Source organism: Struthio camelus, chromosome 21, assembly GCF_040807025.1.
Source record: "Struthio camelus isolate bStrCam1 chromosome 21, bStrCam1.hap1, whole genome shotgun sequence".
Taxonomy (NCBI): Eukaryota; Metazoa; Chordata; class Aves; order Struthioniformes; family Struthionidae; genus Struthio; species Struthio camelus.
Window position 1 is genome coordinate 2,676,949 of NC_090962.1, and position 17,534 is coordinate 2,694,482.

The 17,534-nt window shown below is 37.3% G+C and overlaps 2 protein-coding genes across 7 annotated transcripts in view; one reads left to right on the forward strand and one right to left on the reverse strand.

Annotated features, from left to right (window-relative positions):
- The window catches only part of LOC104142001 (uncharacterized), a 209,666-nt gene extending 196,016 nt beyond the window's left edge, over positions 1-13,650 (forward strand). For 2 of the 3 annotated variants that reach the window (XM_068915985.1, XM_068915986.1), the window contains exons 5-8: positions 5,139-5,254; positions 8,403-8,546; positions 12,333-12,385; positions 13,532-13,650. In XM_068915985.1, the coding sequence (XP_068772086.1) occupies positions 5,139-5,254; positions 8,403-8,546; positions 12,333-12,385; positions 13,532-13,590 (372 nt within the window). In that variant the 3' untranslated portion in view covers positions 13,591-13,650. Of the gene's footprint in view, positions 1-3,837; positions 4,491-5,138; positions 5,255-8,402; positions 8,547-12,332; positions 12,386-13,531 lie in introns of those variants that run through there. The other variant, XM_009671672.2, reaches the window with a different exon arrangement.
- A 944-nt stretch (positions 13,651-14,594) lies between these two features.
- Positions 14,595-17,534, reverse strand: part of SKI (SKI proto-oncogene) — a 116,057-nt gene continuing 113,117 nt past the window's right edge. For 2 of the 4 annotated variants that reach the window (XM_068915968.1, XM_068915967.1), the window contains exon 8: positions 14,595-16,630. In XM_068915968.1, coding sequence (XP_068772069.1) covers positions 16,442-16,630 — 189 coding nt within the window. In that variant the 3' untranslated portion in view covers positions 14,595-16,441. The remainder of the gene's footprint in view (positions 16,631-17,534) is intronic. The other 2 variants (XR_011135775.1, XR_011135774.1) reach the window with 1 other exon arrangement.

The window sequence follows — 17,534 nt, forward strand, 5'->3', positions numbered from 1 at the left end:
TGTGGTAATCAGTGGTTAAATATCCTTTCAGGCCCTTGTGGCTTTTAATGTGAAATATTTCTGAGCAATTGTTAAGTTCTCCTGTTGTTTGTGGAGAAACACACATTTGTATGTCTTGAAAAAAGCCGTAAGTACTTAATGACAGTTCAGTTTGAGCAGACTCATGCATTTTTTTGCTGATCCTTTGATAGTCTCCTCTTTCAAGGATCTTTGTTAACTATAGCCATTTCTGAAACAAAAGCCCTGATAAAGCAAGAAACTTAGGGATGTATGAAACACTTTTCAAATTAAGTGCATGCTTCAGTGTTCTGCTGAACTAAGACCCAAACTTCTGCAGTGCATCATAATGCAGGAGAACAATAGGAGGAGGATGGGTGCATGCAACTACTCTCTGCCTGTATGACAGATGTCAGGTGAAACGTTGTTGCGCCTTTTTAGAAAGGGGATGAAAGGAATGAAGAAGAGAGGGTGAACCTGATGGAGTGGAAGGTGAGTTGAAAAATAACGGCTGAAGAGGACTGAGCTTGTTGCAAGTTGAGGCACTGCTCTTGACAGTCTCCAAGCCAGGAGCTTGGCCTGTGTGGATGATCAAATATTTCATTGCCTTTATTACTGTTTAAGGTTATTCAGGCTGACCCTCTGAGCTCGGATATAGACTGCATGCAATATCTGAGTGCTGTTCGTGATGTTCATTATGCATGCTGTCTAAATTATACATTATTATGAGGGGCACATAACCAATTAGTGTATGGATTTGTTCTGCATGTGCAAATCTTTTCTTGGGATAAGGAAGCATCATACGGAGGCTTGGCTGAAGAAAAAAAGAGTACAGTTTAATCTTAAATTGTAATTATCATCCTCTGGCTAATGATAAGCAATATTATGGCCTGCACATCAGCTGTAATTAAGCCGTAAGACACAACAAGGTGTATGTTACAGGGAGATAACACAGTGCTTAAAAGCCAATGACCTGCAAAGCACATTATCTCCCAGCTGCACAAGCCCTACAGAGTCAGCCTGTACATATATGCTAGCAAAGCCACTGTCCTTTGTTTCTCCACCTTCATTCTGCTTTTCAAGGGGCAAAAATTGTAAATGTTTTTCGTATTTCTTATTGTGTCATGTGATTAAATCAAAAAGCACTTTTTAATTTTCTATTAGTCAACTTTTGTACATAAAACAAACTGATATGAGACATTATTAGTGATCGTTTAGCATTGCTTACAATGAAGTTCATGAGTGTTTGGTTAGACACATCAGTACAGAATATGCGAGGAAGGATTCTCACTGATGATTCAAGCACCAGACTGTCAGTAACTCTTAAGTTGCTCCAAGAAAGATTTCATGTTTATTTCAACGATAGCAGAACAACTTTGAGCTGGAACTTAGTGTGAGATGAAACTTATTTCAAGGCAGAACTGATTTTTGTTTGAATTTAACCATTGGAAGAGCAAAGGTTGTACTGTTTGTATTGAACATTAAAAGCTTTCCTATCAAGGTGCCACTGACCATGTAAATGTGCTGTATGGACTGACTGAACCATGATGCTGTATGGGTGGCTGAATTAAAATCAGGGCTAGCAGTATGGCATCAGCACTACAAAATTACAGGTCAAGAGGACTATGGGAAGTAAAGTATCTGAATCATATTTCTTTGAGGAGGAAAACGTATAGCTTCTGTTGTAGAGCGTAGGAATGCTGGTATAAAGCTAGTATTGGAGGAAGAAATGAGACTTTCCAAATAATAGTAGAAAATTTGTAATGTAATCTGGAACAGGCTAAATTTTGCCATGTTGAGTCCTATCAGAGTATTTCTCTGATCACAAGAAAATGTCTGCTCAGGGAAAGGGAGGTCATGACAGGGAGAGGCATGTCACCCCTCCATATGGCCTTCACCTCTCTGAGGAAACCCTTGGACACAGGGCCAAGTGTAAGTATCTTTGTGCTAAGTTTCACTGGCATATTTATGGTGCAGGATGGATATGTATTTATAAGTGCTGGCAAATACTGTTAATTTTCATTTTTGAACAATCAGACATGAGTACTGAGGCTTATTCACTTATGTTATCCCTAAGATAATTTTGCGGGGCAGAAATTTCTTTTGATCAAGAAAATTTTTAGGTTTAAGCAACATCCACGTGGATCTGCTGCCTCTTGGATATTGGGCAGCTACCTATAATTATACAAAATGGATACAAAATACAGTTGATCAAAATGCTTGGTTTTGTTCCTGTTTAACAGTCTATCTCAATCGATTGTTTTGTTTTTTTCCAGCCACCAGCCATACCAACTGAATTGCAGATATCAAATTAGAATGCCACTGTGATCTTTGTAACCAAATTACTCACAGTTTGAACAGTCTAGGCAGAGTGAGACTAGCAGCAGTAAGCTGAGGCGTAAAGAGATGAAGTGTCTTGTCCAATTCTTTTTTTAGCCAATAATTGTCAGAACAGGGAGCAGAATAGGTATTTTTTTAGTTTCCCAACTTTTCACTATGTTACCCATCCAAAAGGGTACATACTCATTTAGTCAAATGCGAGGTGGACTGCCTTCAGCAGTATGGAAGGCCAGCAGCCTGGCTCTTGTAGCCTGAGTCATACTGTACATTGCCAGAAGCAGAGAGAGGTTCTTAGGGTTTGAACAGCACTTAGCTTATCGGGACCCTGATTTATTTGGGTGTCCCAAATATTACTGTAAAAAAATATAAAGTTAGGCTTAATATAAGAACAGAAACAAAGCAGAGGCAGTGGAAACAGCTGTTTTTTTTCCCCCTAAGCCCTTTTATTGGGTGAGACTGTTTCTGATTACAGCTGTAGCACTGTAAATGCCTGCTAGATGTCTGGTGATAATCCATTCAAAGCAATTACAAGGCATCCGTCACCAGCAGGGTCTGAGCCACAGGCCTCTTATCTGGGAAGATTGATGGAGGAGAAAGGGGGATTGAGGGCAGAAATCAATGCTTTTCACCAATGTCATCTGCCAAATTGAATTAAGCAGCATGGGATCCCTGGTTTATATACTGTGAGAGTCGGAGCTTAAAGAATCTGTTTATAGCAAGCTTAGTTCATGAGCAAGGCAGGTGAGGGAGGTATACCTAACATGTACTCACTGGTAATTTCTTGAGCATCCAGAGTTCCCACTGATATCAGTGGGACTCATATGTGCAAAAGGAATTCAGAACTTGCAATATATAGAACCTTTAACCTAATGACACCAATTCCAGTTTTGAACCTTGTGTCTGCTTGCAGTCTTAATGTATTGTTTCCCCTGCTTGTTATTTTTTGGTGGAGCTAAAATACTTCTGAATTTTTGCATGCAAAGGACTGCAGAGAAAGAACCAACAACTTAAGCAAAGAACCAACAGCTGCATACTTTAGAAGCAGTACTAGTAAAACTGTATTGGTTAAAGATAACGTATTGGTTAAAAATAATATATATATTGAATCTTTTGGCAATGTGCTCATGCTGCATAGAATGTAATCCATGACAGATCTACTGACATCTACTGAAAGTAAGTGGTGTTTGAGTTCCTGCTGAGGGGGACTTGGAAGGTTTACTGTTCCCTCTGCAATTGGTATAGTCCAGAGCTTCTGGGATGAACAGTTGTCGCTGTCAGGAAGAGAACAGGTTTTTGTGTTTGTATGGATTCACTTAAAGACCCCTGACACTACAAAGTCTGCAGAGGTTTGAGCTTTTCATACATACACACACACATATATATTTATGTATATTATTTTTAAAGAAATGCCATGTATTCTTGTAGGTTTTGGTGTTTTACTTTCATTAGTACCTCTGCTTCCTGCCCCCCACCTGCCTTATGGGCTGGAAAGGTGAGTAACATGAATTCTGCTTCTGTATGTGTAATAAGTTGCTTATTCTGCAAAACAATGTTGAATCCAGTAGATGGATGTAAAAGTACTTAATAATATTGCCATCTGTACAGTGATGCTTTCCTCCACTGAATCTGCAGTCAGCATTGGAAAGGCCACTGGTATGTCTATGAGGTGTTGTTACGTACTTCCAATTCAGTATATGATTAAATCAGAAGGTGGATCCATATAGACAACAGCAGGAGAATTGTCACTTGGGATACTACAAAAAAGAATCCATTTGTACTGCATGAATCAGTTTCATCTGTGGGCTGTGTGACCATCAGCTTTGTTTATGCATTTTGTAGCACCTGTTTTTGTACCTTGGCCACATAAGGGTAAGCTATTAATGATTTTTTTTTAACTACTAGCTAATAAAGGAGTTTCTTCAGCCAAGCGATAGATCTGTATTACAGGTCTTGGAATTAAGTCCTGCTGACGACCCATGTAGCAACTTTTCTTTCATGAACTCAGAATCTCATATAGGTATACTGACTGTGTAATTCTTGTTTGTAACATAATGATAACTCAAGCTCGTCGTCTTTATGCTATTTACAGAAATAACAAAGCAGATTTTGGGACAAAGTTCACCTCCTTTGAAGCAATAAAACCTCAATTTCGGGTATAAAGCATTCCTATCCTTGTAAACATTTTCCTTTGACCCATTGACATTTTCCTGCTTTCTTCTTATCCTGCAGGGTTTTTTCTCTCTGTCCTGCTCTTGAAGTATACATAGGGGAGGTACAAGAATAGTCATTTGGGAGAGGTGGTAGAAAAGCCAGAGGACTAGGATAGCTGGGCCAGAATAGACTCTGGAGAAGTATTTAAAAGAATGAAATTCTCAAGGTTCCAGATTAAAGAGCTGACTCAGCAGAATACAAATACAAAAGTAAATCCCAAAAGATGAGCCCAAAAAACCATGGATACTGTGCAGAACAATTCAACTAAATCAGTTCAATACAGAGTGCTATGGAAACCTTTTTTCCTACCAGGCGCAAGTCTGTGGGAATTTGCATTGCAGTCAGGTATACTTAAAGTGCACATAAACCATCTAATAAAAATTCCACTGGAGTGTACGTCATACAGCTGTGTTTTATTATATTTGTGCTTTCTTCCCACTGACAGTGCCTTTATAACTGGATTACTCACATATCATCATTAACTCTGACACTCCTGGGTTTTTACTGCTTCCCTGGTTCCTATCATCTTCTGTGAGTTTTATCTGTTTCCTGCAGCTGTGCCAAGATGTATTTCTTTAATATCTTTTCAGAAAATGAACATGGGAGTGGGTAAAAAGCATGGTTTGGATACCATGTGCAGTAAGAAGGGCTCTCATCATTTCTACCAAAACACCCTGTCAAGCCTCTGCTCTGCCTATACTCATAGGTATGTGTTAAGTTTTTCCTTTGACCTATGCTTCATCTCTTAGTTATAACTAAGGGATGCTGTGTACTGGAAAACAGAAATTACTGAAATGTGGTGCTGAGCTGTTTAATCCTATGTTGATATTTCATAGACGTTATTTTAGTTGTCCTCCGTACAGGCTTTTTAATTGACTATTCATAGTATGTTTGGAATCGGAAACTCTAAAAGTATTTTTTCTGGTGACTGAACAACATAATCTATTGAATAAGACATGAAGACATTTTACTTCAGGGCTCAGGAAAACTTGTTTCTGATCTCTGACAGCTAGTTTGAGCTTGGAGTTAATCTCCCTTTGCTATTGATTTTCCTCTCATTCTTTGTTGTCCCTGTTATGAATAAAAATTCTTTGGGCAGGGACTATAGCTCACTCAGGTATTTGCAGAGAACTGAGGTTAAACTATCTCTGTCTTGTGAAATTTAAGTAGAATTCAAGAGGGACTTAAGCATACCAAGTTCTGTGAGTCAAGTTTCTGTGTACATTGCTAGCTTTAGTTGAAGAATTGATTGGGCTCAAAGTATTTTTACTGTGCTCAGGAAAATCAGACCCCTGGATTTTTGGTTGTAGAGTGGGCTATAGTTTACTCAGCCATGCCCATGCTTAAGCCATTCAGATCTCCTATAAGAGGAGGCTCTAAACATACTCAAAGCTCCTCACAAGAGAATGCCCCGAATTCTGCCGGAGACTGCAAGCAAGCTCAGTGAGCTTTCACTTCCATGTGAACAGGGTTGATGGCAGGTGGGCCTGGGTATAAAAATAGGTTCCAGCCTATAGATTGACCAGCAGCGTACACACCTGCAGGACTTCTTGCAAGATAGAAAATATATTTTAATTAGGAGAACAACCTAACAGCCAGTATATGCAAAAACACTTCCTCTAGTGCTGCTTCCTTGACATAGCTTTTCCGAGTGTGTAGTGAGAGAAAATAATATTGTGTTACTGGTCAGAGTCATTATGGTGCCAAGGCAAATCCACCTCTGTTTCTGGAGGTACTCAAGTACTCAAGCTGTTTGAACGGTGTAGATCCATGTCTGATTCCTAGGTGTGTGTGTGGTTTTTTTTTTTTTTTTTTTAATTAAATCAAAGTTATTCGTGGCAGAAATTTTTTTTTTCAAAACTCAGGTACTCCTTTAATTATAAACACAAGACAGTTGGCAGTTTGACTGGCCTCAAACTGCTATTCAGAATTATCAACCCAAATCTGGCTTTACATTTTGTTTCTGTAAAAGTAGTAGCATGAAAGCTCTGAGAAGCAGCGTCAGGAGAGATGGCTTATCTTTTCTGCTCTAGATAGAGGCAGGTTCCTCAAATGGTTGCACATGCTTTGTAATTTATTAAAACATCTTAGTTAATAAGAATTTTTATGGAAGTACATCAACAAGACAGACAAAACAGTTCTTCATTAGCTCTTGTTTACTTATTGCAACAAGCGGTGCCAAAGGATGTGGCTTAATTTTTCCTTTTTCACTATGTATAATTTGCTGTATATTTTAGAGAGCAGTCTTTTTGCTCTGGTTCTTTTGGGCAAGCACACCTTTCAGGTGATACATTGATGAAGTAGCGGGTAGTGACGACTTTTGTATGAACTGTAGCTGCATCCATAGAGGAATGTTGCCAAAGAAAGACTATAAACATCCAGGAATGGAGAAGAAAGGTAGGGTAAATAAAAAGCTTTTCATGAGTGATCAGTAGTTTTGGAAATCTCAGCTTCTTGATGTCCAATAAGAAACTCCATGACAGGCACCTAAATTAACACCTTTAGAAAAGCAGACAGTACATCCCCAGCTGTCTGTTTAGACTCACTCTGAACACCTAGTTAAATTAAACTGGCATCTTTGACACACAGCTGTAACTGGCAAATTAGAGCATTAGTGTTTTTCCTATGATTTTTGTTTTTATATATAAGCAAGTTAACATCAAATTTTGATAGCAGCTGGTTTTTTCCTCCAGATGTTTGCCAAAATTTACCTTCAGCTCAAAACTAGTCTGAACTCAGTGAGCATCTGTCACAGTCATCTTAAGTATCTATCTATCTAAACGACTTAAGCTCAGAAAGGCAAGAGAGGTAAATGAAAAATGCAGTTTTGTTGCTGCATGTATTTGTGCCTGTAATCTAGGTCAGTTTAATAAAAGCTCCTAGAATACAGAGTAGCCAGATAAATTTAGGACAGTTGAATAGTGGTAGTCCAAGAATAACGTGCCTAAAAGGGCTGGATAGCTGGATTCAAACATCAGAGATTTCCATATGCAGGGCCAAGTCTTAGTTTCCAAGTTAACCTCAGCTAACTTCAGAAAAAAATAAACCAAACAAGCTTAGTCCCAAGTTCTTTTGAAAGTTAGAGAATTGCTATGTCCTTCTCCTCTGAGTTGCTATTCTAACACTAACCCAGGACTCCTATTGATGCAGTGCTGTCAATAATGGCAAAAATATAACCCATTCCCCTGGGGAATTCATCATTCTCCTATCAGGAAGGGCTTCTTTTGTATGAAACATCAGCCCACAGTAACACTACTTTAGCACTGGGTATTGACTCTGAGGCCATTTTTCTGGGCTGAAAAATTTTATGCCTTATCTTAGTCCCTTTGCATAATGATTTTAAAATATGCTTTATCAATGTAAGGATTGTAAGAGGCTTTCTATCTCTTCCTATGTAAATTTGAGGTAGTTTATTGACTTGCAGTGGAATAGTAAATGAGGTTGAAATGTATCCCCATGTTCCTAACTGAAGGAATTCTACTCTTTCATGCTAAGAAAAAGAGCTGGTGAATTCTTTAAAGAGGAGAGATTGTGACTCCTGCCCCCGGGAGATGGTAGCAACTTACTTTCTTTAAAGCTATTTTGCTTCCAAATGAGCTATTTCCAAAAATATCAAAAAGTTCAAAGAAAAAAGCAATATGGTGTGCTGTCAAACACAGCTGATTTTCCTGAAAGTAACTGGCCAATTGAATCTCTTCAGGCCTACTTTTTGGATTTGAAATCTCTGGAACAGTTACGGAAGTATATTGTATAAGTAAATCAGAAAACATAAAGGTTTCTTGGCTTACACTTTAACTATAGAAGATCGTTTCCAATAGAGGAAAGTTGTTTGAACCTTTTGTTTTTCATTTTAGAAACCAATATCATGACAACGGATGTGCAAGTGAAGGACTTCTATATGAATTTTATACAGAGGCACAAGATCTTTTTATAGGGGAAGCATATGGAGCAGAGTTTAGACTTAAAAGCCCACTGATTCTACTTGGAAGCAAAAATGGGTAAAAATACTATTTCACTGCTGGTCATTTGAGGGCTTTTGTCTTACCAAGAATTACTGTCATGGTTGCCTCTCTGTCTTTAATGCTTTAGACCTGCCAAACATATGCAATGTGGAAGTTGAAGGCAACTGGACAGCTTTTATGTACTTAGTTGGATATATTGGTTAGTGTTTGCAGGATTCCAGGCCTTAATTTCTGTTCACTTTTGACTTGCAGAAATTGAATCTGCCTTAGTTCTGGGGTTTTGGAAACATCAACGAGTATATTCACCTATGATCCTTCAGATGGAGATCTTTGTACGCAGAGAACTTAGCCTTTTGTATTAGAAAATGGGAAATCTGTACAGTGGATGGTAACCTCTAGGTCCCCCCCCCCCTTTTTTTTTTTTTCAAAATCACGTTCTGAAGTTATATAGAACGTGGGTGACGTTAACTGGTAACATTGCATTGTTATCTTATTATCATCTTTAAAATTTTAAAGATAAGCTTTTTTGTCATCAAGCTACTGTGGGAAGCTTTTGCTCCAAAAACAAACTAGTACCCACAAAAATTCCTGGGTTGTTGTAGTTTGTACACCTCTCTTCCCCGTTTGCAGCGAATGCACCAATTTTTAATTTTTTTTCCCCTTGGGAGGTGGATAATGACATGATCCATTTGGTTCCTGTTACTCCAAAGCTGAGAGTGTCCACTGGAGTCACAAATTATTTGTTTGTTTAGTTACAGAGTAGGAAGGGTTCTGGTAATGAACTCTGCTCTTGCTGGACGGTTCTCCCTGTCAGAAGGAATTAGACTAGAACATTGGCAAAAAGAATACAGATGACACAAACTCGTGGGCTGTACTTATGCTATAGAATGAAACTTTAAAAGAGACTATTTAGCTTGGGAACATGAGGCCTGGAGCAGAAAAGAAAGAATAAAAGTCTTACTGCTTTAATAGTTTTCCTTTGGGCTGCTACGGTTTTAATACAATAGCTGAAGAGAGAAAGGATGGAGAAAGGGGCTGAGTCTTTTACTTAGTAAGTAATTTGAATCTAGGTCCAATTGCGATGCAAGGCCAATGGTAGCTAAAACTAAATGCTTTGGTGCAGTTGTCTGTGTTGAAGAAAACTCATTGTCATAATTGACAATAATTGAACACTTTTCTTTAACAGTCCCAGCAAAAACAAGGGAAAGAGATGTATTGCTCTGAACTCTTCTCATAGACTGCAGAAAGTACAGAAGTTTATCCAAGAGCTCTTGGATAAACAGGTTTTGGTTTTCAAGCTTGTAATTCCAGCATCATTTGTGAGCGAAATTCTCATACTTTCATACATACAGAAGACAGCAGGAATGGTTGGATCACTTTTTAATACCTTAAGATTTATGCAAAAAATATAGGCAGTAAATCATTTTGTGCCTGCAGTCATTTTGTCAACAATAAAGGGGGAGGGGGGGATCAATAGGAAAGAGATATTTTGGGACATGTTGGAAGAATACAGCTATTGCCTTGTATCAATTTGACAGTCCCTGAACTTTTAAGAAATTTCACCTCCCATAGAGAAGCTTACCCTGATTGTGCCCGCTGTTAATAGCCAGGTGGTAGAAAGAGGGAAGATACAAACCCCCTCAGAAAATAAGGCTGCATGAATCAGAAATATAAAGTAGAAAATTTTTAAGTGTTGTTTGCTCATTCTCTGGCTTTTCCACTGCTTTACAAGGGCATGTTAAGAAATGTACCAGTGCTATGGAAATTCTGCAGCCATTTCTGAGAAGACCATGCGAGAATTACTTTTTAACATGTTTCCATCTTCTGTTTTCTGCCTTTTTCACTTGTATTTCTTTTTCTTTGACCTGGTACAAATTTTTTTTTATGCTTACGCACTTCACTATCAGTAGAAATCTGACCTAATGCCTTGTTAGAATCTCCCTGCAAAGAGATACATCTTTTCCAATGTATTGCCTTTCGCTTTTCAGTATTGCACATGCAACAGAGATGAAACCAATTGGCTGTTTAAATGATACCTTTTAGAGGCTTGTTACTAGGCTGTTTGGGGGAGGAAAAACACAACAACAACAACAAAGAAGGTGCCCTTGTAACTCTCAACCTCAGGTTGGTCCTGTGCCTGAGCATGTTGAAAGCAGTAAGTCAGTCAGTCAGTGGTTTGCGTGTGTCGGGGTGGAGGGGGCAAGAAGAGCTCAAACATGGCAGGAAGTCAGAGCTTCCCTCCTTTATCTGAGAGAATTTAATTTTATTTGCACCTGCTGAAGCCACACAAAATGTTTTTGTTGTTGTTAGGTTTGGAGGGCGGGGGGAGAAGGTTTAAGTTGCATGAGCTGAAAAACTGAGGTATAAGAAATTGACTTGCAAGCTAAAATGAACTGCTAAGCCTTATAATAGTATCAGCATATAATAAGAAAGTGGTCTATGGCACCAAACTTCTGAGGTTGTACATGTCATGCAGCAACAGCCAGCCAATGTTAGCCTTGAGTTTTTTTTTTTTTTTTTTACATGCATGTGTACACACACACACACACACACACACACACACACACTCACACTGGCCTGCTCAATATCCACAAAGATAGGCTTACTGAAAAGGGGGTGGGGTGCGGAGTGGACTCAAACCCATGGTCTTTCATGCCTTAGCTCTGCTGTATAAGGACTAGGCTGCAGCAAGGCTGAGCAGTGAGCAGCCTTTTTTTTTTTTTTTTTTGGGGGGGGGGGGAGGTGGAAGGGGAACAGAGGGTTTCCAACAGTGTCCTGATTCCACCAGCCCATAATCTCATGTTAACATAGCTATTGCCCAAGGGCACCTTTTTAATCTGCTGGGTTGAAGAAATTCTTGCAACAAGTGCAGCTGGTACTGGATTTTCTTCCCAGCACTGAAGTAAAGCAGAGTTTGTTATTGCTGTTACCACTCTTACTGCTTTAGGTACATCTATATGTGTAAACCAGGAAATTAACTTAAGGCAAATAAGATAATGAATCAATTATACGTTTGTGTGGGGGGGGGATGTCAATTAGTGTATGTTGTTTAATGTAACATACATTATGAAGTTTTTGTTTTTCAAACGGAAGTACCTAGAACTTTTTCTGATACCTGTAAGGTCACTGCAGTGACTAGTCTGGAACAATTCAGGCTGCAAGTGCAGCCAAGAGAGCTAAAAACAAAAAAACAAAAAAAGCTTTTTTTTTTCTGGACAAACAATTTTATTTTAGGTAATGCATCTATACACTGTACATTCAGTCACTGTGGTATATAAGCATAGCTATTTTCATACATAATCTCATAAAGTCCTTTATTTTACAATATTATCTGCCTCAAGGGGAGGGGATGTGGAAAAGGGGGTGTAAAAGGACTATCAAGGTACACAGCGAAATAGATAAATATGCCAAGCTTTTTTCTTATTTTTTTTTTAAATCAGGCATTTATAAACAAGAAAGCATACATTACTTACATAAAAATAGTTCTAGAATAGTAGAGTAAGTCATAATATTGTCATTAGCAGCAGCATAGGAGAGACCAGGATAACAAAAAAAAATGTGCTGAAATGCTATTGGCTATTATAAATTTTTATTTTTCTTCAGTTGAAAAAATGTCATTTCTATGATTTCTTTTAAGAAAAAAAAAAAACTGCCTTCTAAAACACAGGGACTGATGGGAGGGTAGAATGGAAAATAAAACCTTTTGATAAAGTACTTTACAATGAAAATAAGGATGAATACAATGCAAATGATGATGGAGAAAGGTTAACCCACATTTAAAACTTGCAAAAAGATTTCTTTTGTTGTTGTTTTTCCTAACAGACAGCGAAGGTTCTTAGTTAAAAACACAATTCTCAAAACAAGACAACTACCAGGTAAGAAAGAGTTCTGAAAAAGTAAACACCATATACACTTATAATACAACAGTGTAAAATGAAAAAAAGTATTTACATGTTGAATTTAATTTTAACTTTTTTTTTTACAATGGTTAGTTCTGTTTGAAAAGCAGAATATTATGTATACTAGTTAGCTGCTCCATAGATATGAATGTTATTGCTGTTGTTTTTTTTCCCTTCGTTAAGTCTTCTTTCAGAAATAGAAACAATGTGTAATTAAACTGAATATACAAGTATTAAGTAATATATTTTTATGTACAGGGAGAGTCAACAGCCTGTATGAAACACCTCTTCTCCCTTTTAAAACTTCTTAAAGGAAACTAAAGAATAGATAAAATGAAAAGGTGTGACTTTACAATTCCTACACTCACCAGTTGGAGTGCAAATGGAATGCAGCAGGGACCCAACAGTGCGTCAAAAGAAGAGCAAGTCCATCTGAAAGGGCTAACACTTGTTTTACTGAAGTGTTGCCAGCAGAAATTACACACAGAACTCACTCACCGCGAGCACCATCACAGAAATTTTTCCTCTAAAGATTCCCACCATTTTGAAAGACATTTTCTAGATTTAGTGTCTCTGTGGTCTTTTTCAGACAAAGTAATTTGTAAATAAATTACATGCACAGGAATTCTGGATTAGAAATAAATTACATACTCTCCAGAAATATTAAGATTTTACTATTAACATGTATTTCAGAAAGACACAAAATGATTTAAGATAGAATCCTAACCTGTAAACCCCTCTTGTCATTTAACTGCTGGTGTAGAAGGTTTGTTCCCAGTCTTCCTGCACCATATTTAATTATACTGATTTTAAACTGTAATTTATAGAAATGTTTTTATTAGGATGTTTACACTCCCTAAGATCAAATACTAAAAGATTCTTATCAATCATCTTCAAACATTATGAAGTTCAGTAGTCAAATACTATACTTAATGGAATTACCATAATACCCAGCAAAAGAAGAAACAGCATTTTTTTGTAGCATAATAGTATGTAACTTCATTATGGAGAATTCTTTTTTGCAAGTCTTAGGCCAAGTGTGAAACAGAGGTGATGCTGGTTGTTAGACAGTTATTGATGAGACTATTTACTATCCTATTTTTTTTCTTTGAAAAAATACAGAATTTATTCATTCTGGAGGATTAAAAACATCATATGCACAGAAGAAATTATGCCAGTGAATCAATCAGTGTGTGCGCCCAGGAACACAAGAAAAAAATTGTGTGACATGCTGCAGGTAAGTGGGCCACTTTTCCTGTAGAAACAAAACAAAACCAAATACAGACAGACATGCTGCAGTTTTTTTTTTGTTGAGTCATAAGGGGAGAGACACAATCAGAGGACAGGAAAAAAAATCAAAATTTAAAAATTAAGGCTTCAAAAAAGCCAATAGTGGGAGGGGAAAAAAAAATCCAGATTTTGTTCTATGTGTAATTTCTTAACATAGCAATAAAGCACAGCATATATCAGATCTTTGAAATACAAAAGATCAGCTATAGTTAAAATTATTTAGTTTCCCTTGAAGAAATAACTGAATAATACAGATCTGGAAATCATAAGGCTGAGAACACTTTTATGCATACTGCATAACAAAATAAACCCTTTACATAAGACAGTAATAATGCCCCTTAGTGAATATATAAGTATGGCAGAGATTTTTTTAATTCCATGCATATGATTTAATAATTGCAGAAAAAACATACAAAAAGACACCAAAAAAAAATCCACATAAAAAAAAACTGCATAAGCATAATCAATATTCCTTTTGCATTGCACTTTAGACGAGGAGAGCTGCACCTAGACTCAGTCTCCAGCATCCCAAACACACAAGGGCAAAGCCCTATATAAACGGACAGTTTCATGTAATTTAATGTGATATAACTGTTTTTTGCTCCCCAGAGTTCTACATTGTCCCAGTAATTCAACTCCTTTCATATTTCTTCTTTTTGTACCTAAAACATATATATGAACTTTACTTCTTGTTAATGCTCACAGTTACAATGGTTATTATAATGGTTTCAAGCAAACAGCTCTTGTTGAAAAAAGTCTCTCTCGCATACTGTAAGTAAATACTATAATTTTAGGATTGGCAGCCATTTTCCATCTACTGGGATTAATGTCCGAAAGCAAATAAAGACTACTGGAAATATGGTTCTTTGTTTTCAGTAACTTCTGTGTATGATGATGCAGAGGGTTTTCTTTTTCTCCTTTCTTTTTTTTTTTGAGATAAAAAAGCATCAGCATTTCCTATATATAACATGCTGAGAGGAAAAATGAGCTGGAAGGCACATCTGCAGCCCCAGGTCAAATTTTCACCTTATGCTCATAAGCTTGAGTGTATAAGAGGTGAGTGTTTGTGGGTGGAAAAAAAAATAAATCCTTTTCTTTTGTTCAGTAAAGCACCAACTGTATTTGATAAGCACTTCTGGGAGCGCACTTGCTAGTGCCTCCCATATTCTGATAGAGACACCACGCAAAAAACAGGTTTAAAACAGAACCAGTAGTGCACTGCTCTGGATAATTCTCATTTGGTAGCATTCTATACCTGCTGAATACTCACTTTGCATAAATTTAAATGGTGACACAAGGTATCACATGATGGAAAACTGGGTCGATGATTTTTCACATCAATTAGGCAGGGTAGAATCTAGAATGCTCATCTTGTAAACGTTAAAACTATGGAATAAAATGCAAAGAAAGTTTCTGACAAAGTGCAGTTCTTTTTTAAAAAAAATAATATTAACAACAATAACAACAACAATAACACAAAGTGATGACATGCTGCATTTTTATTCTGGGGCTGCGGCTTGGATCCCAAAATTAAAGTAACATAAACAAAAAAAAAAAAGTAGGCTTATTCACAGCAGCAAAAGTGTTGTTTTTCTTTTCTGTAGTATTCGATAATGTGATGTTGCACTCTCCTTGGGCACAGTAATCCTGACAAGCAGTTCAGAATAAGGTAAATACTGAATGTATGGTAACATGGTGCAACAGAGACGAGTTTTCCAGAAAACCAAAAGCTGAAGTAAAGATTTCAGAATGACTTCAAAATGCATGTGCCTTCTGCTTTATTTCTCAACCAACTTAACAGATCATCCATTTCCTTCCTTTATTTCCTTCTCTCTTTTCCTAAAGCTGAAGTGCTCTTGGATGAAGTGAGTCTTTTGAATACACCAGTTAATGAAGATGTCTTTAGAGAATATGGCATGATTTACAAACACTGAAGTCCATAAGGCTGAGTTTATAATTCTCAAGCATACATCTTCTCCCCCTCCCTTCTTACAGTCCTCTTACCTACATCTTCCTTTCTTCAGCACAGGAAATGAAGATAATTGTTTCTAAGAAAAAAAAAAATCAACTTTTGAAAAGCACTCTGAAATTCTCATACAACTATGTGACAGGGTTAAAACTGTGATGGCTTCCTAAATGGCTGGAAAACTGCTATGAAATGGCATCATCACCAGAGGGCTTCTACATTAAGAATCCCAAAGCCTATAACAAGTCATTAAAAATTGTGCATTGAAGATTTTTGTTTTGCTCTTAAAGGTTCATTATAAAAATCTTGTTAATTGTTTTAATACCAAGTCTGTATAATGAATTATTTTAAATAGCTTATAACAAAAGTTTGTTTGTTTGTTTTTTAAATTCCAAAATGTTCCAACAGGCAGAAAGGCAACATAAAAACATTGCCACGCTTGCCTTTACTCTGATTTTAGCTGGACGATGCTGCTTGCTTGGAGTCTGCCAGTAGAAAGTTTGTTGTGGACTTAGAAGTATTTTGTTATAAACACTTTGTGTTTTATAGGCACAGTAAGATGTTGTGCTGTATGGATTCAAAAAACAAAAAGATGTAATTCAGTGCTTCTGTTATGAAGAGTAACATTTGCCTTCCAACTATGTAAGAGTCTGTATTCATGGATGTGTGTTAAGACGCAACTACTCACACATGCACTTACACACGTACCCCCACACATCCTCCCTTACTGTGCATATACAGCATTCTGAATGTGTATTAGATGGTGTGGTGGTTATTTAGTTCTCAAGGTTGTTCATTGTGTTTTCACTGCTGGGTTGATTGCTTGCTTTAGGCCACAGTTGTTCCTGAAGTTCCTTGACTACTTTTTCCAAGTGTTCTCGAGCCTCCCTCTCATGCATCAGGTCAGCTCGGAGCTGCTCCCTGTCAGCTTCTGCATGCTGAAGCTTAACCTGTAGGTCCTCAATCTAGAGAAAAGCATATTAAGAAATATCATAAACTACTGTAACATTTCAGTACCATTGTCATTTTGTAGACTTAAACACAGCGTAGTAGCTTAATACAAAGTGAGATGAGTAATAAAACCTCATGCTGCCAGGCATAAGATGATCAAAGCAGAGGTGGAGGAAGGAATTCCCTTGTACCTACTTTTTCCATGCACCACTGTACAATAATCCAAGGTCACCACAGGAACTATTTAGCTTTGACATTATTAAATACTTCTCGTGGCTTAAATATCAGAAAGGAGGGTGAATGTTTTAATATCAAAACTAGAAGAGTTAAGGGTGTCTTAATTTTTTTTTTTCTGAAACTCCAGCCAGTGTACATCTTATACCCTTATTATTTCTTTAGGCAGAAAGCAATTCAGCAAAGCAAGCGGCAAGCTAAACTTGCAAAGCTAGAGCAATTTCAGATATTTTTTACAATGGTTGTTAATGTGAATGACCAAAAAAACATACTCATAGCATATTTTTTTTATTTATATATATTAAAAAAATATATGCTATGAGTATAGTCATGTCCAGCAAAACCAATTGTAATGTCCTCTCATACAAGAACTTTTTACATCTGTTGTATTACATGTAAGGGACTGTAAGGGGTCATGATGGCCACAGTAAAGCACTTAGTGGGAACGGATACAAAGGAGCTGGAGGTATGGGTCAGGTGGTGGGGGACAAAAAGGGATGGAATATTCTGAGCCACCAGAAACTCTCCAAGTGACAGTCCAAATTAGCACTATTTCAACCCATAAATAAGTTGGACGTCTCAGGATAGGAAGGGGCTCAAACAAGTTCTAATAGCTACTAACGTTGCACAGAAAAGGGCATGAAGAAAAAGATGTACCAAATATCCTTAGAAGAGGAGCACTTA